We start from the raw sequence: 23,078 nt of genomic DNA, 5'->3' as shown, positions 1-23,078 counted from the left end.
TGCGTTGTTGGAGACTAAGGGCAGTGGCGTTCGGGTTTTTCTGGGCGTGTGTGGGAGCTTCTGGTGGTGGGGGATTGATGGTGGCTGTGGGAAGCTGGTAACTAGTGCAGTTACTGCCTCCCTCTGACCGTTGCTGGCTGGTTAATAATAATAATAATAAGTTTATTCACAAAGAAAGCGGTTGGTGAATGTTTGGCTGCCGCGGGGTCCCGCACGCTTGTATGGGCTTGTCTGTTGCTGTCTGCAGTTGCTGGCAGAGTGGTGGCATGTGTGGCGGACGGTTTCTGACTTGTGTCTAGTGAACACGGTAACCTTTTTGTTATTGTTTTGTTATGTTGCTGTTTTTCCTTGTGTGGTTGGCTGGCAGGCGCATTGCGTACGGGTTTTTCACCTTTTGCTTCTCTTTTTTGTTTTTCGGGCCAGCCTAGCACGTCACTCAAGGTTACTTTTTTATATAAAGATTATTATTATTATTAGTTCCAGGAAGGTCGTTCCGTACAACACTGCGTGCGTGCAACCTGACGACGACTGGAGTTGCATGCATCATTCGCACACAAAACTGTTGGCCCGCTCTCCATGTCTGCCCGGTCAGCGCGCGATCTCCGCAGAAGCGGGTGCAGACCGCACCCATCTGGGCCACGGCCAGCACTCTCTCTCTCGACGAGACTAAACAGCGTCCGGGGAGGAAACAGCGGAAAGACCGGAGCGCCACGCAGGAAATGGAATCGGCAGGGCGGGAATTGCCGGCGACACATCCCTCGCGCGTCCCTCCCGGGGGGGAGCAGAGGCAGCCGCCGATCTCGAAGGGGCCCCAGCGAGAACAAGAGAGCGCAAGACGCTGTCGATTCTCGGTGCGGCCACTGAGAGAAGCGGCATTTGACCCTTTGTAGCGGGCAAAATATTGGTTTGGAGCAGCCAACGACGCTTTTGGAGCAGATGCCAACATCTGTTGCCACATCACTCGAAAAATGAACTGACTGCATGGCTAAATGAGTTCATCTGTGATAATGATCGAGGGTTTCTCTTTGATACCGGAGAATATTACTTATTACATTTTGTAATGAGAATAGATAGTGCGCAAAAGGAACACAAAGCCTTCTTTTCAGAAATAATTGGCTCCGGCTAGAGTAGGGTTCACTTACCATGGGCACTTAAAAAACGGTTGAAAAATGAAGCATAGCGCAACACTTCCCAGCTGGGATAAAACCTCACCCCCCTTCTCCTTTTTACACTCGCTAATACATTTAGCCTGTAAACGCTTTTTTTTGTGTGTGAAATGCCAACGTAAACCAGCATATCCGCTAACGTGTCAGTCCATAAAAATGTGCCCACCTACAAAACTCTAATATCATAAACTGCAAAAACAACCACCGACAAATATTATGAAAGCCAACGCGTTGGAACCAGAGTTAAGACAAAGTTCGCCACTCTTTCGATTGATAGCTGCAGGGGAGCTACCTTGACAACTGTATTTATCCAAATACAGACCCGTGTTTGTTTTAGTTATTTTCCCCCTCTCTCTCCCTTTCTCGGTACAGCTTTTAAAACTTAGAGATGAACCTACCACCAAAACCAGAGAAGGTCAACCTGTAATACTACTTAGCATAACTTCTGTGCCTACCACGCTAATCCAGGCGCTCTCCCACGTCAGCCGCTGCTCCCAGCACTCCGGAGCAAAGCGGTGAAGTCTGACGCGCGCGCGCTGGTGAGAGGCTGAAGGGCGGTGTGAGAGGCACATGTGCTACGGTATACACTGTAGCCACGGCACGGAGGCGCCCGGCAGACACGATAATAAAGTCATCTCATCTGGAGTACAAGACCCTGGTTCTGTCTTATAATAGTAGCCTCCATCCTACTCTTTTGTAGGATGGAGGCTACTATCAGGGGGTGAAAGCCTTTCCCCTGGCTACGCCACTGGTTAGGATGTCAGCATCGATTTGGCCATATTTGGCAGTTACCCTTGCAAAATCATGTGCCATAGTTGTTATTTGGGTTAATGTGAAAAAAAAAAAAAAAAAAACGCTTAACGCTGTGCATCGGAAAGTATATTGTTCTTATCCAGATACTCAGTAAGCTTGAAATCACGCGCTCCATAACTTTACACGACAAGCAAGTTAAAGATATTGGACGACAGTTGCAAAATAATGATAAATCGCTTTTTTTTTTTTTTTTTTTTTATTGGAACCACACGTGTCTAGCGCCAGTCACGAGGGACAGTCCCATTTGAAAATGAGGTATTGAAGATAACAGTTAAGAAGTTTGCAACCATTTCGGCATACCAGTTCAGAAAACGATCGGGAATTCCCTCAGAACCACACGACTTTTTGGCGTTAATATTAAGTAACATAGCAAACACCCCTTCATATGTAATTTCAAAATCCAACTCATCTTCCCTTTCATCTTCAGAAACAGAGGGGTAAGTTTCGTCTACGCCGGAAAAAACGGCGTGAAAACACAGGTTAAACAGGTCAGACAGAAATTGCTCTTAAATTCTTCTAGCTTTGCTTTTAACTAAACACTAATTTGCGAGATTACATTTGTATTACGTGATGGCGACCTCCTTTCAGGTTTGATTTTTCGTTTTATAAGGATTATCTCTCGCGTCACCCAAGGGATAGTGGAATCGACACGTTTTCGTTTTTCAAGGACAAAATTCTGCAAACAATATTCACAATGGCCTTTGAACTTGTTCCAGAACACACCCACATCATTATTGCCGAATGACTCAAAAGCTGTATCGAGATAGTCAAGAATGGAAACGTCGTCTGCCTCTGACTAATTCTCGACGAACGAACCCGCTAGAATTTTTTTTTTTTTTTTTTTTTTTTTAGAGAATAAACATTTGCAGCAAGGCAACCTATGGTCTGAGATACTGCCTTCAACAGAAACACAGGAAGGTCAATACTAACAAAAAACAAACCTAGAAGGGAACTACTCGAGCTAATAATTATTGTGGGCTGGTCTACTATCTGGGCAAGATTGAAAGCAAGCATCATATCCAGCACTTTCTCCGAGCTTTGCACGTCTGTACGACCGTTAGTAGAATTCACTCTGTCAATTTCTGGAAGGTTGAAATCACCTGCAATAATTATGTTGTTACTGTTAACCGTCGAGTCTGTGCCTTTATCCCAAACGTAAACAGTAACAAAAAGTTTATCGTGAATCAACCGAACCCTTTCATTTTGTTCCTCATTGGTTCTAACTGAAGCCCATAATTTCTTACGCCTGGCTTGGCGAAAAATCATTTGATACCGACAACCTTGTATCCTTTAGCTTCAAGCAATTCCTAAAAATGCAAGTTGTTGTTTTTTTTTTTTTTTTATTAAAATTGAACAGCCATAAGACGAGGTGTAATTCTGCCCTCCTGGGGCCTTGCTACCTTAGGAATTTGCTCCATGGATGTGATGGTTACACCAAGTTTTTCTGTGAAAATTTCATCTGTGACTGCTTTTTCGAGTTTCCTTTTTGTTTCATTGACTTTCTCTGGTAGGCCGAAAACTTGAAGGTTATTTCGGAGGGCGTAATCTTCATATTCGGTAAGCTTGTTGCTCCGTTCGTGCAACATGTTCATGGAACGTTTTCTCCGGGGTTCTAACAGTGGTCCCTAGCAGTTTGAGTTGCTTTCGTTTTCTTTTGTTAATTTTAGAACTTCATCCAATTGCGACAGTTTGCTACGGATTCCATTGAGACGGCTGTGCCACTGCTCGTCTTTGGCTCTTACTTTCTGTAATTGGTCCAGAACTGACTGGAGCATTTCCTTGATCTCGGGACCCGGGTTACCGTGACTCTCGGCGAGCCCGCAACTCTCTCCGCTACGAAGATGCCGCTAGTGCGCATGCGCACAGCAGAGTTCCGCATCTCGTACCGGGTTGCGGAGAGCGTGGCGCAACGGCGGAGACGATCTACGGAAAGTCCCTATTCACGTCACGGCGCAGCCTCTGTAGCACGACCACAATCGAGCGGACATTAATCAATGGACGAAGAAGAAGCAAAAAGGTAGCTTCCCACTCTTCACATTCGACTAAAGCCTGGTTCAGTCAGTTGCATTTGAGTGCGTTTGACTGCGTTGCGGCAGCGAGAACCCGGGACATCCCTGCTGCTTATATCGCGTGCCAAGATGATTCCTTGTGTTCGATTCCACGCTTCATACGAAGCACAGATGTGCCGGTGACCCGCTTTCGGTTCTCGACGCAACGCAGTCAAACGAACTCGAACGCAACTGTCTGAACCGGCCTTAAATTCTACCCCTGTCAGACGGGCACGTTAAATGACATTTAAGCAAATTGATATTACAGCTCAGCCGCGTGTTTAATACGCCACGCTGCGCGTGCACCCGCCGCGAGCAGAACCAGCATCACGAGCTGATTCGCCGAAAGGTGAATAACATTCGATCAAAATGTCATTTACTTTCCCGTCTGACAAGGATATTACATTTTCTAGAGAAAAAAAAAAAGTAAAAAAAAAATAATGAGCTAGCGTTCTGCATCTCTCGCACTATCGTGAAACGCACGCACGCACACACACAAAAAAAAAGGGTCTTGAATTGTCTCCTGTGTCCTTTCGAGCCATTGTTACGTACAAAGGGCGATTGCGCAATTCGCGGAATGCGTCCGACGTGTTGACCTCGATTTGAGCGCCGAGTTCGTGCGTTTCCGTGGTAACGAGAAATCTCCTCGGTGCCAACGCCTTCAAAGTTTAACCTCGAGCACACGGTGCTAAATACAGATAATCGAAGAAAACAAAATACATATGCCCGTTGTAACAATCCTAATGCTAATAATTATGACCCTGCTCTGACCACAAAAGAGCGTTTTTCTGCAACGCTCCCCCTCCACCCCCCCCCCCCCCCCTCTAAAAAAATATATATATAAATATATAAAAAATAAAAAGTCAGAGCCAATGAACAATTTCCCGTATAATCGTGGCGTGTCTTTGCTGGACTGTGCACGACCAGCCAAAATCCAGCCCGTAGAAATGCAGGGCGATCGAGACAGCCGCGACGAGAGAAGCGACAGACGCCTCCGACGGCGCCGCATGGCAACCGACTCGCGATGCAGATGGGTGGAAAACGTCGCTTGCGACACGCCAGTCGCAAATGAGGCGCAATGCGGGCGCGCGCCTTGTCGACTCGTGACTGCCGGCAGCATGCATACTCCTTGGCTTGGCTGCCACGTGGCATACAAAGTACCTCTGCCCCGCTGTCTTCTTTGAACTGCGAACGCAACCAACGCCGACGGCAGAGACCTTCGCCGCGTGTTTCGCATGCGGCAACCATTCTAAGGAGGAGCTCCGAGAAAAGCAATAGCCACAATCGACACGTGGGGCAGTCGGGGCGATGCGTGAACCAAAGACTGAGGGAACATGCCCTGTCATTGAGGTCAGCCCCTTCTGGCAATCTCGCAGTACATTGCAGTAGGTGTGAGTGTTTACCCTATTTAGACAACACCGTCATCTTGGCACGAAACAAAAATAGAAAGACAAGGGAGATAACGGAAGCGTTTTTTTATTTCCGAGTGTGACGAGGGTACGTGTGTAAGTGCCCCATCGATAACCCTGTTTGAATCGGAGTTATCGTTTTTACGATCATGCATGGTGTAAGAGTAAGAAGTGTGATTAGCGACGGTTGGGAACTGAATCGGATGTGTGTCTTGTTGGTTTCGCGGTACGTGTGGTTTTTCCAATAATAAACCAGTTGCAAGTAGCGCTCTCTGGTGTGTGTCTCTCCTACTCGTCCGTCGTTTTTAGCGCTTTTAACCCCTAAACATGTTCAACCAACTAGCCCAAATCCAAACCCTTCTGCAATCGACAAGAAGCGGTCGATGTCAAGCAATGAAAAAACCCCGAGACTGCGGGTAAACGACACAACACTAAAAAGTCTCTAACACAGCTGAAATTTGTATTTCAGCTGTGAAAATAAAAATAAAAATTTCAGCTGTGTTAGAGACTTTTTAGTGTTGTGTCGTTTACCCGCAGTCTCGGGTTTTTTTCAACCATGTGCAATGTACACCAGCTCGTTTGCGCCCTTACTTTTTGTTCATCAAGCAATGAGCAGCATATGCCACTCGGGGCTTCAAGTTCGAAACATTCCAACATTTTGAATCTATGTTAAATTTCGCTAAATTAAACTTCTTTTTTTTTTTTTTTTTTTGTATGGATTTGTTTATTAATTCAGGGGGCTTCTTCGGCTTGTCCATATTTTGCACCCTAAAAAACAAAAGTTCTTTTAAGCACCACTAGAAGGTTTCTTCGCGAAAAACCGATAAAAATTTCTTTCAAGCTCATTTATTTATTTATTTATTTATTTATTTATTAATTTATTTATTATGCGAAAGAGTTTGCCTTGTCCTGTTTCCCTTCGTCTGTGTCCGTTTTTTTTTTTTTTTTTTTTCGGTTATGGTTCTCGTTTATAACAGGGACCCCGTTTACATGTGAGCATGCTTTTTTTTTCACGTAAGAATTATAATTGAACGGCCATGAAATTAATTTTGTGTTGGAAAATGATTTTAGATTGGGACATGGTAAAAACACCCCGAGAAAACCACAAAGCTGTGTTTGAGACCTCTGTGTTTGTCCGTCTTTTCTTTTTCTCAGTCTCGGGGTGTTTTTACTATGTTCAACTACCACAAGCTCGTTTGCGCCCTAACTCATTATATTGGGATTTTACTAATCATTGCGTGTCATTCAGTGGGCGAAAAAAAAAAAAAAACCAGTACGAGGTTATACAGAGACTTTTCGGTACGAAATTTTGAAAATATAGCGGCCTAGTCCTGATCTTCTTTCCTTCGGAAGCTCTCCGCCTTTTCACTGTGATACATCCGCGATACCCAAAGCACATCAGCCAAACCCAGTTCGCGTATTGGACGCGAGAACTACGTCACTCGGACGTAAGCGCTGGTCAACAATCAATCCGTCTATGAATATTTGGATTCGCGTTCGTAGCGGCCAGTGGCGATAAGTGCCGTGACGGCACTTATCGCCACTGGCCAATGAGAAGTTGCATGGTGTGCTTAAAGGGGCTGTGCAACAATATTGACGCTGAAATAAATCGCAACCTGTACTTTGTATCCATCTGCCTTGCCCTAAGTGACAGAAAACACCCAACCTTCCTCGGAAATGCTGCGATTTCACTAATTGGACATTTTAAAACTGTTCTTTTACCGACCTGCAGCCGCACAGCGGTGGTCATCCGAACCATAGGGCCCGGCCGGCGTGACGTGGACGTGACGTGAACATGACGTGAGCGTGACGTTAAATGGGGAACGTGTAAAACATTGGCAAGTTGCGCAATTATCTGCTAAACATAAGGCCTATTTTTAGAAATCTGGTCGTATTGACATAAACAAATGTATCGAAAGTATCCTACCATTACGAAATATTATCATTCGTAGTTTTAGTGGCGACTCATTCGTAGTTTTAGTGGCGCCATCTATCAGAGGTCAACAAAACCATTTCTGCTCTGTGGCGTTGCTCACTCAAGTTTTGAGCAGCGCTCCAGGCGAGCAAAATAGAATATTCGGCTCACGTTTCGAACGTGCGTCATTACGCTTTCCCAATATAGTTTTTTTATACTCCACTTCGTTCTAAATGCCAGCGTAGCTGAGGCTACAAGAGCGAGCTGCGAGCTTTCAGCGTCCCTGCCCAGCACGCGCGCTCGTGCAGTGCGAGCATCGTTCAGGAGAACGTGCTTTTGCGTGTAACTTCTGCTTCGCTATCACGTGAAGTGAAACATACGGGCTCACGGAAGCTATGAAAGAAATCGACGCCGCGCCCCCGTTTCGTCGGGGTGCCCGCGTAGGGAACGAGTCCAGCGGACATGCTAAAAGACTAACATCTCACGCCCGATCTCGCTCAATCCGTTCTTCCAAGATGCCATCTTGTTCGTCCTTCTTTCAACGCTGGCAACCATGATGACGCTCGCTGAGGACCAAGCCAAAGCCGCCTGCGAATCCGGAAACCTACCTCCCCATTAAACGTCACAACCACGTGACCACATTACCGGAAATACGGTGTGAGAGTTGGGAGTGGCCGCGGGGGGCACATATTTCCATCTGTTCTTATATCGTTTAAAAACAAAAACAACTAGGGCACATATCGAGAACACGGTTTTCTGTTCCATATTCCACGGGTGGTAGGGATTAACTCCCACACCCATCGACCTGAAGTCCGAGAATTGTTGCACAGCCCCTTTAAAAAGTACGGTGAAGTCATCGCATTCCGAAACCAATACCGTCAAAGTTGACAATCTAACACAAGTCTTATTGACGTCGATGACAGCAAAATTAACCAGACTGGCCAGCTCGTGGAAGGAACCACGTCGGCAAGAAGGCTGTGACGGCTGTCGCTGTAGCTGAACCTTTATCGACGATTGCATCAGACGCAAGGAACACGGGCGGCTAACCCCGCCGACCCTCAGACGGATCTTCCGGTTCCGGTGAAATACTACGTCACGACCACGTGATTTCTCGTTTCGCTTTTGAGTCGAGGAGGAAAGCCAAGGAGGAAGTTGAAAAAAAAAAATCATTTCGTGGCCCCGGATGTCGTAAACTTGAAACGTTTAACATATTATCGACGAAGTTTCACTCCAGAGTTCTCTGCCATACTTCTAAACAAAAAATGACAAAATTCTGAAAAAAAAAAAAAAAAAAGTATATATATATATATATATATATATATGGTGTTTTTTTGTTTTTTTTAAGCTTAACAGATTTGTTTTAAAAAAGCCGTCAAAGTTACACTATGCCGCTTGCGGAGGTGAGTTATACGGCCAGGGGGACATATTATATGGGGCTAATCGTAACGATCAGTCGGCTAATTAATTAACATTCATTAATTAACTTTTTAATTATTGAAACTAGACATATGGTTCCAATTAGAAACTTGCTCAGCGTCATTAAAAACCACTAAATCAGTCATTTTCAGAAAGACTTTGAGCGCGTGAGAAGCGTAGTAGTGCACTAAAGTTACCACTTGTGGAGCAGGTACAAAGCTAGCGGTTGCGATAAGGCGCCCGCGCGATTTTTTCGTCTCTCATCTAGCCCCAGCCTTGTACCTGCTCCGCGCCAAAAGTATTTCTGCTTTAGTACAATACTACGCTTCTCACGCGCCAAAAGTATTTCTGAAAATGACTGATTTAATGGTTTTCGAAGACGCTGAGCAAGTTTCTAATTGAAACCATATGTCTATTTCCATTATTTCAAAAGTTAATTAACGAATTCTAATTAATTAGACGACTGATCGTTACGATTAGCCCCCTATAATATGTCCCCCTCGCGGTATAACTCACCTCCACAAGCGGCATAAATGTAAGTTTCACGGCTTTTTTTAAACAAATCTGTTAAGCTTAAAAAAAAACACCCGGTATATATATATATATATATATATATATATATATATATATATAGACGGTAGTTTGTTCTAAATGTTAGGCAATCATTACTCCAATGTTCGCAGAATATACACGCAAACGTACGAACTCTCAATTATTCGATTCGTTTTAACGATGCACCCCGATAACTACAGCCTCCGCCAGGTGGATTCAGCTCGCCTTCAATTTCTGCGCGCATGCGCACAATAGTCGAACTCCATTCGAACCTTTGTCGAACTTGGCGTTAAAGGCTCGAAAAAGTCGACGCTGGCGGATCTCGAATCTGATCAGGAGCTTCACCGCGTCCCTAACTGCAGTTTTGTATTCAGCCCCACCCATAGGTAATAAACGAGCGACGGGATGTTAAGCCGCGCTCATACAAAAGACAGTGTGCAGACGCTGGCGTGTTCCTTCCTTGTACAACCACTGCCTGCACATATGTTCGTGTCCTATGTGCGTGATGTGTGAGCAACGTGCGAGTGCAGCTTTAGAGCTCGAGTGGGCGTGCCAACCTCGAGAGAGAGCTGTCTGTGCCCTTTTTCCACCATTGGCCCAGTCACCATGATAACCTTCCACCAGCTCGCCTGCGCACTGACTGCCTTTTCGTGGCAACCGTTTGTGCGATAGGTTTGAGCGACGCGATACCACGCGCAGGGGCGGATCCAAAGCTCCGTTTTTTTTGTTTTTTTTTTTGGGGGGGGGGGGGGGCGGAAAATTTTTTCTTGTGCACCGGCGGGTCCACCCATGTCAAATTGCCCTCCGAAAGAAGGGGGACGGGGGGAGTCGACTTCGTTTGGGGGGGGGGGGGGGGCGGGGGGCGGCCGCCCCCGTCGTCGTCGCCCCCCCCCCCCCCCCCCCCCCCCCCCCCCCCCTGGGATCCGCCACTGGTATCGCGTCGTTTTTGCCCCGCCGGCAGTGGGACGGGCCCGAAGCGGAATGCGCACGACAAGCGTGCGCTAAAGCGCTTCCTGTGTCGTCCACGGGTTGATGGGCGTTACGACACCCGAGGTCTACCCGAGGCCTTCACTTCCCCCGTCTAACAAGCGCGAAAGGGGACAGCGACGTGCGGCTCGGTGCGCTTCCTACCGTCAGATTGAGCGCAGCGGACGCAATCGAACCGTCCCAACCAGCGTTACTAAAACCACTCAGTCGGGAAACTGCCATAGGGCCTGCTTTGAAAAGGTGGCTTCGATCCCTACTCGAGAACCGAACCAATGGCGATCGCAACGCCGCCATCTCTCCCGCAGCGGCCACTCCGGGAACTGCACGTCTGCATGTGTCGGTTCAGGTCGAGTCGCGCAAGGGCCGGTGGTGCCATCTAGCATCGCCATTTCGCAGTAGCAATATAAATGAAGTTTCATGTTTTGACTAGTCGCTAAGGGGTGTCGCTGTTACCGTATTTGGTTTGGTCTCGGTGGACGCGAGCGGTCCAGGTTTCAAGGGTGAGTTTCCCAACTGAGTGTTTTAGTAACGTTGATCGCCACCAATCGAGCGCGTGACTCACGTGACCTTCCGGTTCGGCCGTATACCACGCGCAGTGCACGAGGTCGCGTGGCACGCTCTCAGCGCCGGATTACAAGGCACGACGGCAATTCATTTGATGGGGTTTAGCGCCACGAGGGCCAAATTTGGCCGAAGAGCGCCAACGACATACTATAAGAGAAGAAAACGATCAAACGAGAAAATGGCTATGCAGAATGATTAAACCTGGTTCAGACAGTTCCCTTGGTTGAGTCTAGAGCAAATGAAACGACAGTAGCGACAAAGTAACCGGGACAACTGTCACCCGTACAGGACGTGGCAAACAATGCAAACAACGTAAAGCTAGTTCCCGCTGTGCCGGTGGTCAGGTCGTGTGGTGGACACACCGTCTGGTCTGGTGTGAACGCAGCCGCGATGCAAATGTCTGAACCAGCCTTTAGTGTAAAAAATTACGTCGGCACAGCTCGACAACTTAGAGGTACTTGAGGATCTTTAAAGAGGTATGTCTTCAAACGCTACGATGTAATCATGGCCACGGAGGATCGACAAGGACGAGAAACTGATAAGGTATTTGCTGTTCATAAAAAAAGAAAATGAACGCGGTCTTTCCGATGTCATTCGCACGATAAGACAGATTAATACATCTAAGAACGTGGTGCACTATACTCCGAGTCACTGGTTGTGCGCAATGCAGGCGAAGGCAACGCCAGGCGAGGAGAGCACGGCCGAGAACAAGGAAGGCGGGACGGGAGAGGAGGGCATTGGAGGGCGAGGGAGAAAGAGAGAGCACTAGGAACGCTAGAGAGGAAAGGAGGTTTTTTCTCCTCCTCCCCAGCCTTCCATAGCGCTTGCCCTTTTTCCCCTCGCCTGGCGTGTCCTTCGCCTGTACTGCACGCAACTAGTGACACGGAGTGTAGACTTTGCACACTCAGGAGAATACGTTCTGAAGATGCCTGCGAGTGTGGCCGTAGGTCGGCAAATTGCAACATCTTTGTGTCTGGGGGGTTTCGAGATGCCCGTTTATGTACGATGGGCTATATCAGGTGGAGCTATGTGAACGTGTAGCAAATGCTACTCTCTTTTGACTGCAGTTTCCAGAGCCGACTTCAGGTCTAGAAGAGGAATCAAGACATCTGGTGCTATGACTGACACGCGCCTGCACGATCAGCCAGCCCATTGCCTCGAATATCAGAATGGCCAGGTATCCAGCAGAACCTTACAATGTGGCAGGGATGGGCAAAATACATGCAAATATGTATCGAAATACAATTACAAAATACTTCGTCAAAAATGTAATTAATTACAAATCTAATTACATTTCCAAAAAAGCATTTAAATACAAGATACAAATACAACCAAATATATTTGGTCTCTTCCAAATACTTTTCCAAATACATTCCTCAAAATTTGCGTCAGCGACTTCAGGGCACCTGCAACGGGTTTCTGGGTACCTCATTTTAATTTTGCATCGCACACATTTGGGAGTTAGTGTGCGAGGCTCTAGTAACGTAATAGAAATATAATCACAAAAAAAAATGTAATGAGCTTGAACGTAATAGGTGAAAAAAGTACAGAGCTTTAAGCAGCATTTTTTTTTTTTTTCGATTACATTTTGGTATAGACCAACAAATAACCGAGACGACCAAGACGAGCAGCACTAACTAGACAATTTTTTATTGTTGCAACTCGCACCAGTTACGAAAATCTGGACGACCCGCGCATTTGGAATGTTCCAGGCAAGAATATGTATGGAAATCAGGCTGGAAAGCATCACAAGTTGTCACAGGCGCTTATTTAGCCAGTCTGCCTGTGAACGTCGATTTCGTCACTATTCTTGCCCGAGACTAGAACCGTAATCACAAAGTAACTAAACCGTCTTGTGCTTGATTGAGAGACACTGCATTCGGTGCAGAACGTAGTTTTCTTCCTGCTCTGGACAGTGTCTTTAAAATAAAGCCTGAGGAGAAAGAGAGAGAAGCCCTATGGCCGAAAAAAGGATGGAGACTTTATCTTACAACCAAATGCATAAAAACAAGATGTATTTTCGCCCACAAAATTGTAGTTAATTACAATTGTATTTGAAATACCCACGTTTTAGTATTTAAATACACACGTCAAATACATTACCCAATTTGTAATTAAATACAAATGCAAAATACACAAAGTATTTGAAATACGTATTTCAAATACTTGTATTTAAAATACTGCCCATCCCTGCATGGGGTTATACTTATGGAGGTGCACCCCCCCAGAACATTAAAACTAAAACAAAAAAACTAGGGGGTTATTTGTCGTGCTTTTTGTTACATGAGCCGCTAAAGCACTACGAGTGTCGGTGTAAACAACCGCGGTCAGACCGTTCAATTCTTTTCCCCCTAAAGAACATTCTTCAGACTCCTTAGGACCGAGTGCCTTAAAACCTCTTACGACAGGAGAAAGAGAGAGAACACGCTGGCGCCATCTATGCGGTGACCCTGGAACTGCACTTCACTAGAGCGAACGTTTTGTGGCATTTTCGAGGTCAAACGTACGTACTATCTCTGAGAAATTGTCGCTTATAAAATAAAATAAACATTTTCAAGCAAAACACAAGCGTTCGACCACTCTGTTTTCTCGGAGATCTTAAGAGGTTTCAAGCAGTTTTAAGGCACGCGGTTGTAAGTCGCAAGGGTGTAAACGGGCCTTTAAAATAGCGCAAAGTTCCGCGCTAAAAATGTTAAATGTCTTTCGAAGCTGTATGTCGGATGTAGTTGAAGAGGAAGTGAATGCAGCAGCCACACTGATGTGACGTTATCATCCATCACTGTATGCCGATTGATACTCTGCATATGAATGTCACATGGTGGCGTATGTGTCCTTTCGAATAGGGTCGCACTGTTTCAGTAGGGCGCGCGTTAACGCACTCCTCCTCACCCCCCCCTCCCCGTCTCCCCCGTTTACGGCACTTCGCGGCGAGTCTGCGGATGGCTCATTGAAAAATATTAACCCACCTGGCCCACCCGTACATGCCGCTTTGCGGCGCCTCGTTGTCCCCCATTGCACCTCCGAAAAGTCAATTCATTTCGAATATTTCGTTACGGTGGCTAGAAGCATATAGTTTTTATAATGTACGCTAGAGGTTCAACTGACGCGAGTGTACTGTCGCAAATGGAAGCAGAGAGGAACCAATCGAAAATTGACTTCCGGTAATGCATTTATTTGGGAAAAAGTGAGCGCATATTTTCTCGCTGCGCTCGATTATAGGAGCAAATATCCCGAATAATTCATACGTCCATTTCTCAGTCAGGCAGACGAATTAATTGGTCAGTTACGGCGTTTATCTTTCAAATGCATTGCATTAAAAAAGGTGCCATAACGGTTGCGTGCATGTATTTATGTGCGCTGTCGGACACTGTTAGCGCGAACAAGACGTCGGCGCTTTTCATACGTGCCAAACGAAAGAATGACCATCTGGAAAACCAAGAAAGATGGCAAGAAATACGCAGTAACGCTGGATCAGTAACTCGCTGTGCATGTACGATCAAAATTAATTGAATACCACGTAATACAGTCCGATTTTAAATAAGAATTGGTTTCTTCTTTCTGCTCTGTGCGATGATGCTTGTTCCACGTTCAAAACATCACCCGCCCGCTAGAAATCTTTGGGAACAAATGCCCGATGAAAGCTGCCCGGCATAGAAAATAATACAAAGAGACACCTTTCATAGCCCACATACTTTATTCTTTACACTTGGAATGTTTTTAACCGCTCGTAAAGATGCAAAATGGGGTCATTTTCGTACAGTGAAAGGACTGGCACATTAGCAATATATGAGCGTCACCGGAACGCTGGCGAACCTTGAACACACTCTATATTCCTTTCGATTGTTATTTTGCTTAGAATCGTCGCTTGTTTTCACATACCTGCAGTGTTACACAGGTTTGGGCCTGGAATATAGCGAAGTTAAACATCGTTTACTGATGAAGAAAAATGTTACTTTTACATTGTTAATAAGGGTGCATACCACTCGACACAACCCGAATAACCAACCAATGTGTTCGCTGTCATTTTCCGGGGAAAAGACAAAATGCAGGGGCGTTTTCCCATAGGAATGCACAGGAGCACCACAAAGGTAGACTGGTTGCTGTCTGCTTCAATTTGAGTCCCGGAAGTCGCAAAGACACTAGCGCCAGTTGAACCTAAAAGGGAGTTTTCGTAGATCGTTTTCGCCGTCCCGCAACGCTCTCCGCAACCCGCTACGGCACCCAGAACTCTCCAGTCAAGGCCATCGGCGCGCAGGCGCAGTAGCGGCTTCTTCGTTGCGGAGGGCTTAGCGGAGGGGGAAACGCGGTCTACGAAAACTCCCTAATAACTCCCTGGCTAGAAGGGGAGGTGTCAGCAACGGCGCGCGAGAGGAGCATGAGAAAACATGACTGCGCTTTAAAGGGCAACTCCGCTTCTTTTCCAGTTGTGCAAAACTATACAGTTCTCTTTGTTATCATCTACAAAACCCCCATGGCAAATATTACGACGGAATTCCACCTAGAAGTTCATTAAAATCGCTGTCAAAGTTTGACAAGCACGAATCCGCTGGTTTTGGATGAGACGTGCGGGCCAGACAACACTGCCCGGCTGCATTTCCGCTTCCTCCAAATTCCTTCTACCGGCACGTCCGTGACGTCATCAAGCATGTACAGCTTCTTTTTTTTCAATTTTGTTTTCTTTCCCGGGGAGAGCACGGGTGGCTCCAGCGCCGTGCTCTTCCCGGAGAGGGAAGCTGCTTTTGTAAGAATTTTGAGTGACAGGTTAATCTTCTATAATCTTCTGGGGGGAAAATAGCGACGCCTCTGCTAATCCAGGAGGCACAAAGGAGGATCCTGATAAGAGGGGAGCTCCTTCTTCCCATTGTATATCACGTGGGTGTACATGCTTAGTGATGCCGAATATACAATGTTGTCCGGCTTTGCCACTGTTTCGGTTTCGGTTTGTGATCATGGCTGGAGTAAAATTACACGAAAAATATTTTATTTTTCGAGAAACAAAGGGTTGGGGATTGTTTTTGAGTGCTTCAAAAAGCAAAATCGGCCACTATCTCAAAATTTTTGAAATTAAGCGGAGTTGCCTTAAGACAAGGACAGAGGGAGAACGGACACCACAGCACTTGTCAGAGAAGGAGCAGCCGGCCAGGATGCGGCGGTAACGCTGCTGTCGAGATTAGGGAGTTTTCGTCGACCGTTTTCCCATCTCCGCTCAGCTATCCGCAACGAAGGGCCGCTACTGCGCCTGCGCGCCGCTAGCCTTGACTGAAGAAACCCGGATCTCGTAGCGGGTTGCGGAGAGCGTTGCGGGACGCCGGAAACGATCTACGAAAACTCCCTATTGAGATGCGTCGTCCGCTCGCGTCCGCTGCGATTCGGCTGCTTTCTTGCTCCGCGAGGAAGTATCGCGTGCGATATGAGCTTCTTAAAATACTTTTCAAAGTTGAACTATGTTGATTTTGGACTTGCGGTTCACGTAACACAAGAATAAACCTGCCGACGCTTTTGTCGTCGTCGTCGGGAACGGCGAAGAGGGAGGCTTCCTTCTCTTTCTCGCAAAGATGTACCCCGTGATGCATCCGGGAACAAAGTAGCGTGTTTGCAATTTTGCCGTCGCGGTAGTCCGGACGCACGGGGTAACCTTTCCAGGAAAAGCACCACAAACGATGGATGGATGGATGGATGAATACGGCTGAGCCCGTTGGATCGGGCGGTAGCTTACGCCACCTAGCCATTTTGTTTTACCATTTAAGCTTAGAATATTTAAATGTGAAATCTATATTCACTCCGCAGTGCAAAGAAAGTGAGGCTATGAAACCCCCTTGCCATCAGTGAATAAGAAAATACCTAGTTTTCTCTCGATTTCTGCCACCATTCACTTAATCTTTGCTTGGTAATCTCTACAGTCTTGAAATCGAGCACGTCGATGGGCGCGCCACCTATCGTCGTCATGATACACTAGCGCGCCGCCACACACGGAGAAAGCTACGCGACAAAAAGTCGCGACTCTGACACTAGCCACCGTAACTTCGTCGTCGTAAAGTCGCGGGTAACAACTCTCCCTCTCCGTTGAGGGATCTTGTGTTCAGATAGAGAGCATGTTTTACTAAATGATATGAACATTTCATGGCACAGGGACCACACCCGCAGTCCAAATGGTGGCGTGAGAGAGCTCCCGGGATTAAATACTCCGTCCTCTCCTGGTGCACACTCCGTTTGGTAAACCGGATGGCCTGACAGGGCGACTATCTTTGCAGCCTAGCGACAACGTAGCTGCTCGAGAGAGGGTCCGTGGGCCTCCACATATCGCCATACAAGCTGTGTACTAGAAAGCTTCTAATTGCACCAGCGCATATTCGCGAGGTCATATGACGAACGGGACCCAACGATCGAAGTGTTGACGGCCTTGCAGAGCCGTGCACTACTGAGCCATAATCGAGTTTCGAGCGGACGGGGACAGCGTGCGCTTCGGCTGTCTGAACAGGGAAAAACCGACTCCCAAATGCAGAGCAACAGAACATTCATTGTTCGTGCAAGGGTTCATCTGGGTCAGAAGTCTCTTTTTTTATTGATTTTCAAGTAACGAGTTTTTCCAATTTTTCATCAAGTTCGTAATGTCATTACCAAAAAATAATTGGCTTCTCTTTTTTTTTTTTTTTTTTTTTGTTAAAGCGTTAAAGGTCGAGCGCGTCGACTCGCACTAGGTCATTCGCAAGCACAAAAAAAAAAAGAAAAGAAAAAGAACAACGATCGACCCATCCGCAAATCCCCCCGGATCGAGGCAGCACCTATTGCATTTCTTTCTTCAGTAGTTCGACTGTCGTAAGCAGCGCATGGGCTGAGAAGCTCTCGGTCGGAGTTAATCGGTTAATCCGCCAGACAACGCACTACTCGAGGCCAGAAGCTAGACCAGAAGCACGATCCAATGTCAAGGTTAACGTTAGTCAATGCCACCGGCAAGCGCGCGTGACTGTATCCAGCGTGTTATTTGAGCGGCAGCACGCGCAAATTACATTATTAGAATAGAATAAAACGTAATGCGTTTATTTCACAATTTACAGATTAATGACAACCTAAGTCAAGAAGGCTTGTGTGTGGAAAGCGGCAGTAGCGGCAGTCATGGGCGTACGAACCGGGGGGGGGGGGGGGGGGGGGGGGGGCAAGGGATGTTTCGCCCCCCCTTTGAAACAGCCGCCACTCGGAAGGGCAAACACTGGCCGGCGGCGCCCAAGGGATAACAAGGGCACCGCCTCCGGGCCCTGGGGAGAGGGAAGGGGGGTTGGATGCCCCCCCCCCCCCCACACACACACACACACACACTCAAAAACAAGTTGGTACGTCAAAAAACAAGTTGGTACGCCACTGGCGGCAGTACAGGGGAGAGCAATGTAACGAGAACACATTTTTTACGCTCAACGAAATCGATCAAGTCACACGCTTTTATAATTATGACTTAATCACTTTTTTTTTTTTTCTGAATAAAAATTGTTTGATCGAGTCACACTCGCGCCAGTAGCTTTGTCAGCCATGCACACAGTGTACTTAAAGTACTACTTCAAGTAGGTTTAGGAAACTTGTATTTTACTTGAAGTACACTCTCTGAGCATGTACTTGTACTTTACATAAAGTATTTTTATTTCTGGCACTTTCCGAGGAAAGTACAATTCCTGACTTCAAAGTACATTCTCCAAATTTGATTTTGTTAAATTTGTACCACGAAATGATGCTTTGTCAACTCCAAAGATACACTGGGAGGGATATTCTACTCTCCATGAAGAAACGTGAGCAGACGACGCATCGCTCCGTTTGTTCTAGGGGCGGCTTTCCAGTAGCTTTTTGCACTCTCTCTATTTCTCGGTCGGTCAGCACAAGCGAGGAGGTATAAAATATTGGAATAGCAAAATGAATCATAATGTATCACCTCAGACTGTTGTGCGGAAAAATTTAATTTTCAAGTCCAAGTAAAAAGGGAGTTTTCGTAGACCGCGTTTCCCCCTCCGCTAAGCCCTCCGCAACGAAGCAGCCGCTACTGCGCCGGCGCACCGATGGCCTTGACAGTAGAGTTCCGGCAAGCGTAGCTAGTTGCGGAAAGCGTTGCGGGACAGCGGAAACGGTCTACGAAAACTCCCTAAAGACAACAGAGAATAACGTCAGAATGTTTTGAGACATTAGCGAGTTTTAGTAGACCGTGTTTCTCGCTCCGCTAAGCCCCTCCGCTACCCGGAACTCTACAGCCAAGGCCATCGGCGCGCAGGCGCAGTGGCTATTTCTTCGTAGCGGAGGGCTAGCGGAGCGGGAAACACGGTCTACTAAAACTCCCTATTCTCTTTTGTCTTTTCCTTCGATCCGATCATAGGTGTCACATACTGATTAATTATCACCAGCTTGCTTGCACACTCGTTGTTTTGTTGTTTCTTTTTTTGTTTTTTTTTACTCCTCTATGAGAGGATTGCTTGCGGAAGCTACGGGGCTGACGTCATGCCCTCTCCTTGTACATTTAACCCCTTTGGGTGCAACAATCCAGTGCAAGCGGCGCCAAATTCCGATGAGGGACTTCTGAATTTGGCCCCATTCCTGAAAATAACTTCTCTGTGGCCACTTGACTATCAAATATTCGCCGCTGTTTTTGAAAATAGGTCATGCACCCCTGATTACCCCTGGGCAATGCATACCGGTTAAAAAAAATCACCGTATAGGGGAATTAAAGGGCACCATGAACGATTGTGTTAAAATACTTGTACTTTACTTTGAAAGTACATCGTGTTTATAGTACTTTACTTCAAGTACATTGCACCCAGTGTACTTGCTACTTTACTTGAAGTACATCCCGTCTCATTTACTTTGTACTCTACTTGAAGTACCTTTGAGTTGTACTTTACCCAACACTGCATGCACACCAATGTGAAATCAAACGGGGCACCTTGGGCGATCCTTGCTTTTACTGGTTCACGCGCTCCTCACGCGTACCGATCAAATCGAGGTCGTGCTCGCTTGCAAGAATAAAGGTATCCTCGTTTTGGGTTGCCACAAAAATCCACGGCGGCGTGCAGGAAGCATGCAGACTAAAGCAGACTTGAAGATGCGCATATTGTTCAAGACGGATATTGCTACACAAAAGACAAGCGATGACTCATTGTTCGCGGCCATAAGAGAGTGGCTGACTCCAGTGCACAAAGCTGGATAACAGAAGACAGACACAGTGTGTCGCCCTACCGTAAAGGGCACTTCACCCTGAAGTAGTTGAAAGTGCGAGTGATTTGGCAAACGTGCTGGGGTTTAGGACAGTGAAAGATAGACGTGGGGAAGAGAAAACCAAGCAGAGGTGATCCGCCTGATGTCGAGGGAAGGATCAATCATAAGACTTCCCCCTCCCAGCGATTTGCAGATGCTGCGCGTACCCGATTGCGCAGTGACGCTTCTGTCATACGGTGTTTACGAATGGGGAAACTTTCATCGCAATTAACATGTACATGAGCTGAAATTAACAAACACTGGCTAGATGGTGCTAACATCACCGGATCCTGGGAAAGTAGCGTCATTGCGTTCCTGTTAGCCAGACACAGACATGCTAACATACAGACGACCAAACCTCGCAAGGTGATTGGCTGATCGGCTCAGTTGCTATGGCAATCGCCATTTCGGTCCATTCAAATATTCGAAGCTTCAAAAGAGTCGTTCCGAACCACCTGCGCCAAAATCGCTATGGATCCTCACCGTACTGAAAGCGTTCCTCACCAATATTAGCGTATTTAGCACGGAGCATGCAATCATCTTATCAATCATGCTTATCTTCACAGATATCTTATAAAGGTATTGTTGGTCTCGCGTATTTACAGAGAGGAAAATTATCAGTCAATCCCCCAAACACAGTTGCGCGTGTGGTGGCGGTGCGATGATGTGTGCTTGTTTCGTCGGTGTGTGGATAACAAAATTTCAGTATTCAAGAAACGTCCCTCTAAAGCTACCCGTCCCCACCAAATTTAGATCGGCTCACCCAGAATGAAGAGGTCAAGGAGAAACTGTTAATTCTATGAACCAAACTGGTGACCATGCGGAGAGCGTGGCGTTACGTTCCCAGCATCCCATGACATTAGATGGTGCAAGCAGCCGCTTGATTCAAAGGGTTCAGCCGTATTCATCCATCAAAAATCCCTCGGCGCCTTGTATTTCGTGACGTCGTGAGGCAGAAAACAAGCGAGCCTGGTGGAAGTAAACCTCGAACGTGAGCGAAAAACACCTCGGAGGGTTACGACGTTTGTACCAGACGTCGCACCGCTCGAGTTCACGTTTACTGTGCACACACAGTATAACGTGCAAAAAAAAAAAAAAAGAGAAAAAAAAAGCTTTTGGAGTTATCTGGAGAGTACAGCACGGCCGCGAAAGCGCGGTTTTAGAGAGTGCTTTTCGTGCAAGCATTTTCGGAGCTTGACAGGCGCACCCCTTTCAGGTTCTTCTCGTCGATTGTGCACTGGCTCTGCGGGCGCGTACTCAGTCCGTTGTACGAAGTGACAGCACCCGCTGGCAACGCAAAGCTCTGGCGTACGATCAACGAAAATTCCCTAATGCGTAGAGGTAAACAACGTGCACGTGTCAGCGTCTTTCGCACACAGTACATATGCCACCTATCACGCAGAGTCCCGTTGGCACTGGGAAAAGTGTCCCTGGTCGGGGTCGACCCCTCGGACCGGCCGGACACAACGGGGAATCACGGCAGCCGTGGCAGGAAGGTGACCCGTCGACCGCCCTCAGTCCCCGCGAGCGACTTCCCTCTCATCCGACGGCCAGGGCGGAGCTGGCGGCCAAACCCACGAGCGTCAACAGTGGTCAAACGTCGTTGAACTACACATGGGAATACCTGGCGGCGGAAGCCTCTGGAGCAGGCGCAAAGGCTCCCACGAATGAAGCAAACCGCCGGACGTCAAGACGGTTTCGAAGAATTGTCTACTTCGGGTCTAGCGTCCAGCTGACTAACGTTATCACAGCCTCCGCCGATAGCGCCAGCTGGCTGGAATGCTAGGCGAGGGAGCAAGGACCGCCACGCTCTTCGATGAGTCAGCCGCCTCACCTGCAAGTGCTCGATGGACGAGTTTCGCCAGCACGCGAGCCCGCGTCGCCGACGGTTAATGGAGCGCGCCCGAGCGCACGAGGATGCCAAACCGGACCGAATTGCGTCGAGAACGCACCAGAGACGCGGACGGATCAATGAGTTCGCCCCCTTCTGCGTCCCGTTCGCTCAAACGCTGCAGAAGATTTGAACAACGGAAACGTCACTAACGGCAGTAGCTTTTCGAGCGCCGGGGGTTCTAATCGGGCCTTGGTACCGAGCACCCGCGGAGATCGCCCTCGCGGCAGGACGCGTGCTCGCCTCGGCTTGGTCGTCGACAATCGAGTCAGCTCACGCGGACACCGCCGCGACGTCAAACCAGACCAGGCAAGTCGCGCCACTGAGGAATACCCTTACTCTTGAAAGAAATCGGCGGTCACTACCAGAGGCAGGCGATTACACAACATCCGAGGCGATCGCTCGAGCCAAGTCAGTTGAAGTCCCCGCGAATCGTGTACACCGAACTGCCGAAATTATTTCAGCGCCGAGGTGCTCTGACAACTGCTATTGGGGCCATTTCTTTTTGTTTTGCTTTCCCCGTCGTCGGACAACAGCAGTCCGACCGATGCTTTGTCCAATTGAAGCTAAACGAGCAGTAGGTCTTACCTGGCGTTCCTCCCACGGCGAATGGCGAAAATTCCAGCAGCGTCAAAAGTACTATAACGTTTATATCCCAAACTAACTTGAAACAACCCCTCATCTTGTTCCGCCAACTTCTCAAAGAGACATCGCTGCCATTATTTGGAAAACACTCGGCGGCTGCTGGGCCATCGCTCACCTCCTCGGTTCGGCCCGCTGAAGGAAGGAGCCAGAGGGCGCCACGGCGCCTCCGGATATCGTGTCATGTCGTCACATCCGCCGCTTAGCACTTCCGTAGTTTATCCAGCTGGCGCTCAAGTGGCTGAAGCACCATGAAGCACAAACGGTCTTGCCTGCCTTCGTGTTTCAACTTCAGTGTTCTAGAACGCTCTAGCACAACATGAGTACAACCTCTTGTGCACCTGTAGACGCAGCACTGAAAACGTACGAAACCAGTCCGATTTTTTTGTAGCAGTGGCGCTGCCGGCGTATTTGATTAGGATCAATCAGGCGAGGCCTAGGCCACCTAGG

At 47.5% G+C, this 23,078-nt stretch overlaps 1 protein-coding gene across 1 annotated transcript in view; it reads right to left on the bottom strand.

Moving 5' to 3' along the window:
- Positions 1-22,785, bottom strand: part of LOC8024561 (zinc metalloproteinase-disintegrin-like EoMP06) — a 65,558-nt gene extending 42,773 nt beyond the window's left edge. Inside the window, exon 1 of the mRNA XM_029979683.4 lies at positions 22,575-22,785. Coding sequence (XP_029835543.1) covers positions 22,575-22,668 — 94 coding nt within the window. The 5' untranslated portion in view covers positions 22,669-22,785. The remainder of the gene's footprint in view (positions 1-22,574) is intronic.
- Between the last annotated feature and the right edge of the window lie 293 nt (positions 22,786-23,078).

The sequence above is a fragment of the Ixodes scapularis genome, unplaced genomic scaffold (assembly GCF_016920785.2).
Source record: "Ixodes scapularis isolate PalLabHiFi unplaced genomic scaffold, ASM1692078v2 PGA_scaffold9__187_contigs__length_104089568, whole genome shotgun sequence".
In the NCBI taxonomy this organism is placed as follows: Eukaryota; Metazoa; Arthropoda; class Arachnida; order Ixodida; family Ixodidae; genus Ixodes; species Ixodes scapularis.
This window is presented reverse-complemented; position numbering and strand designations above follow the sequence as displayed.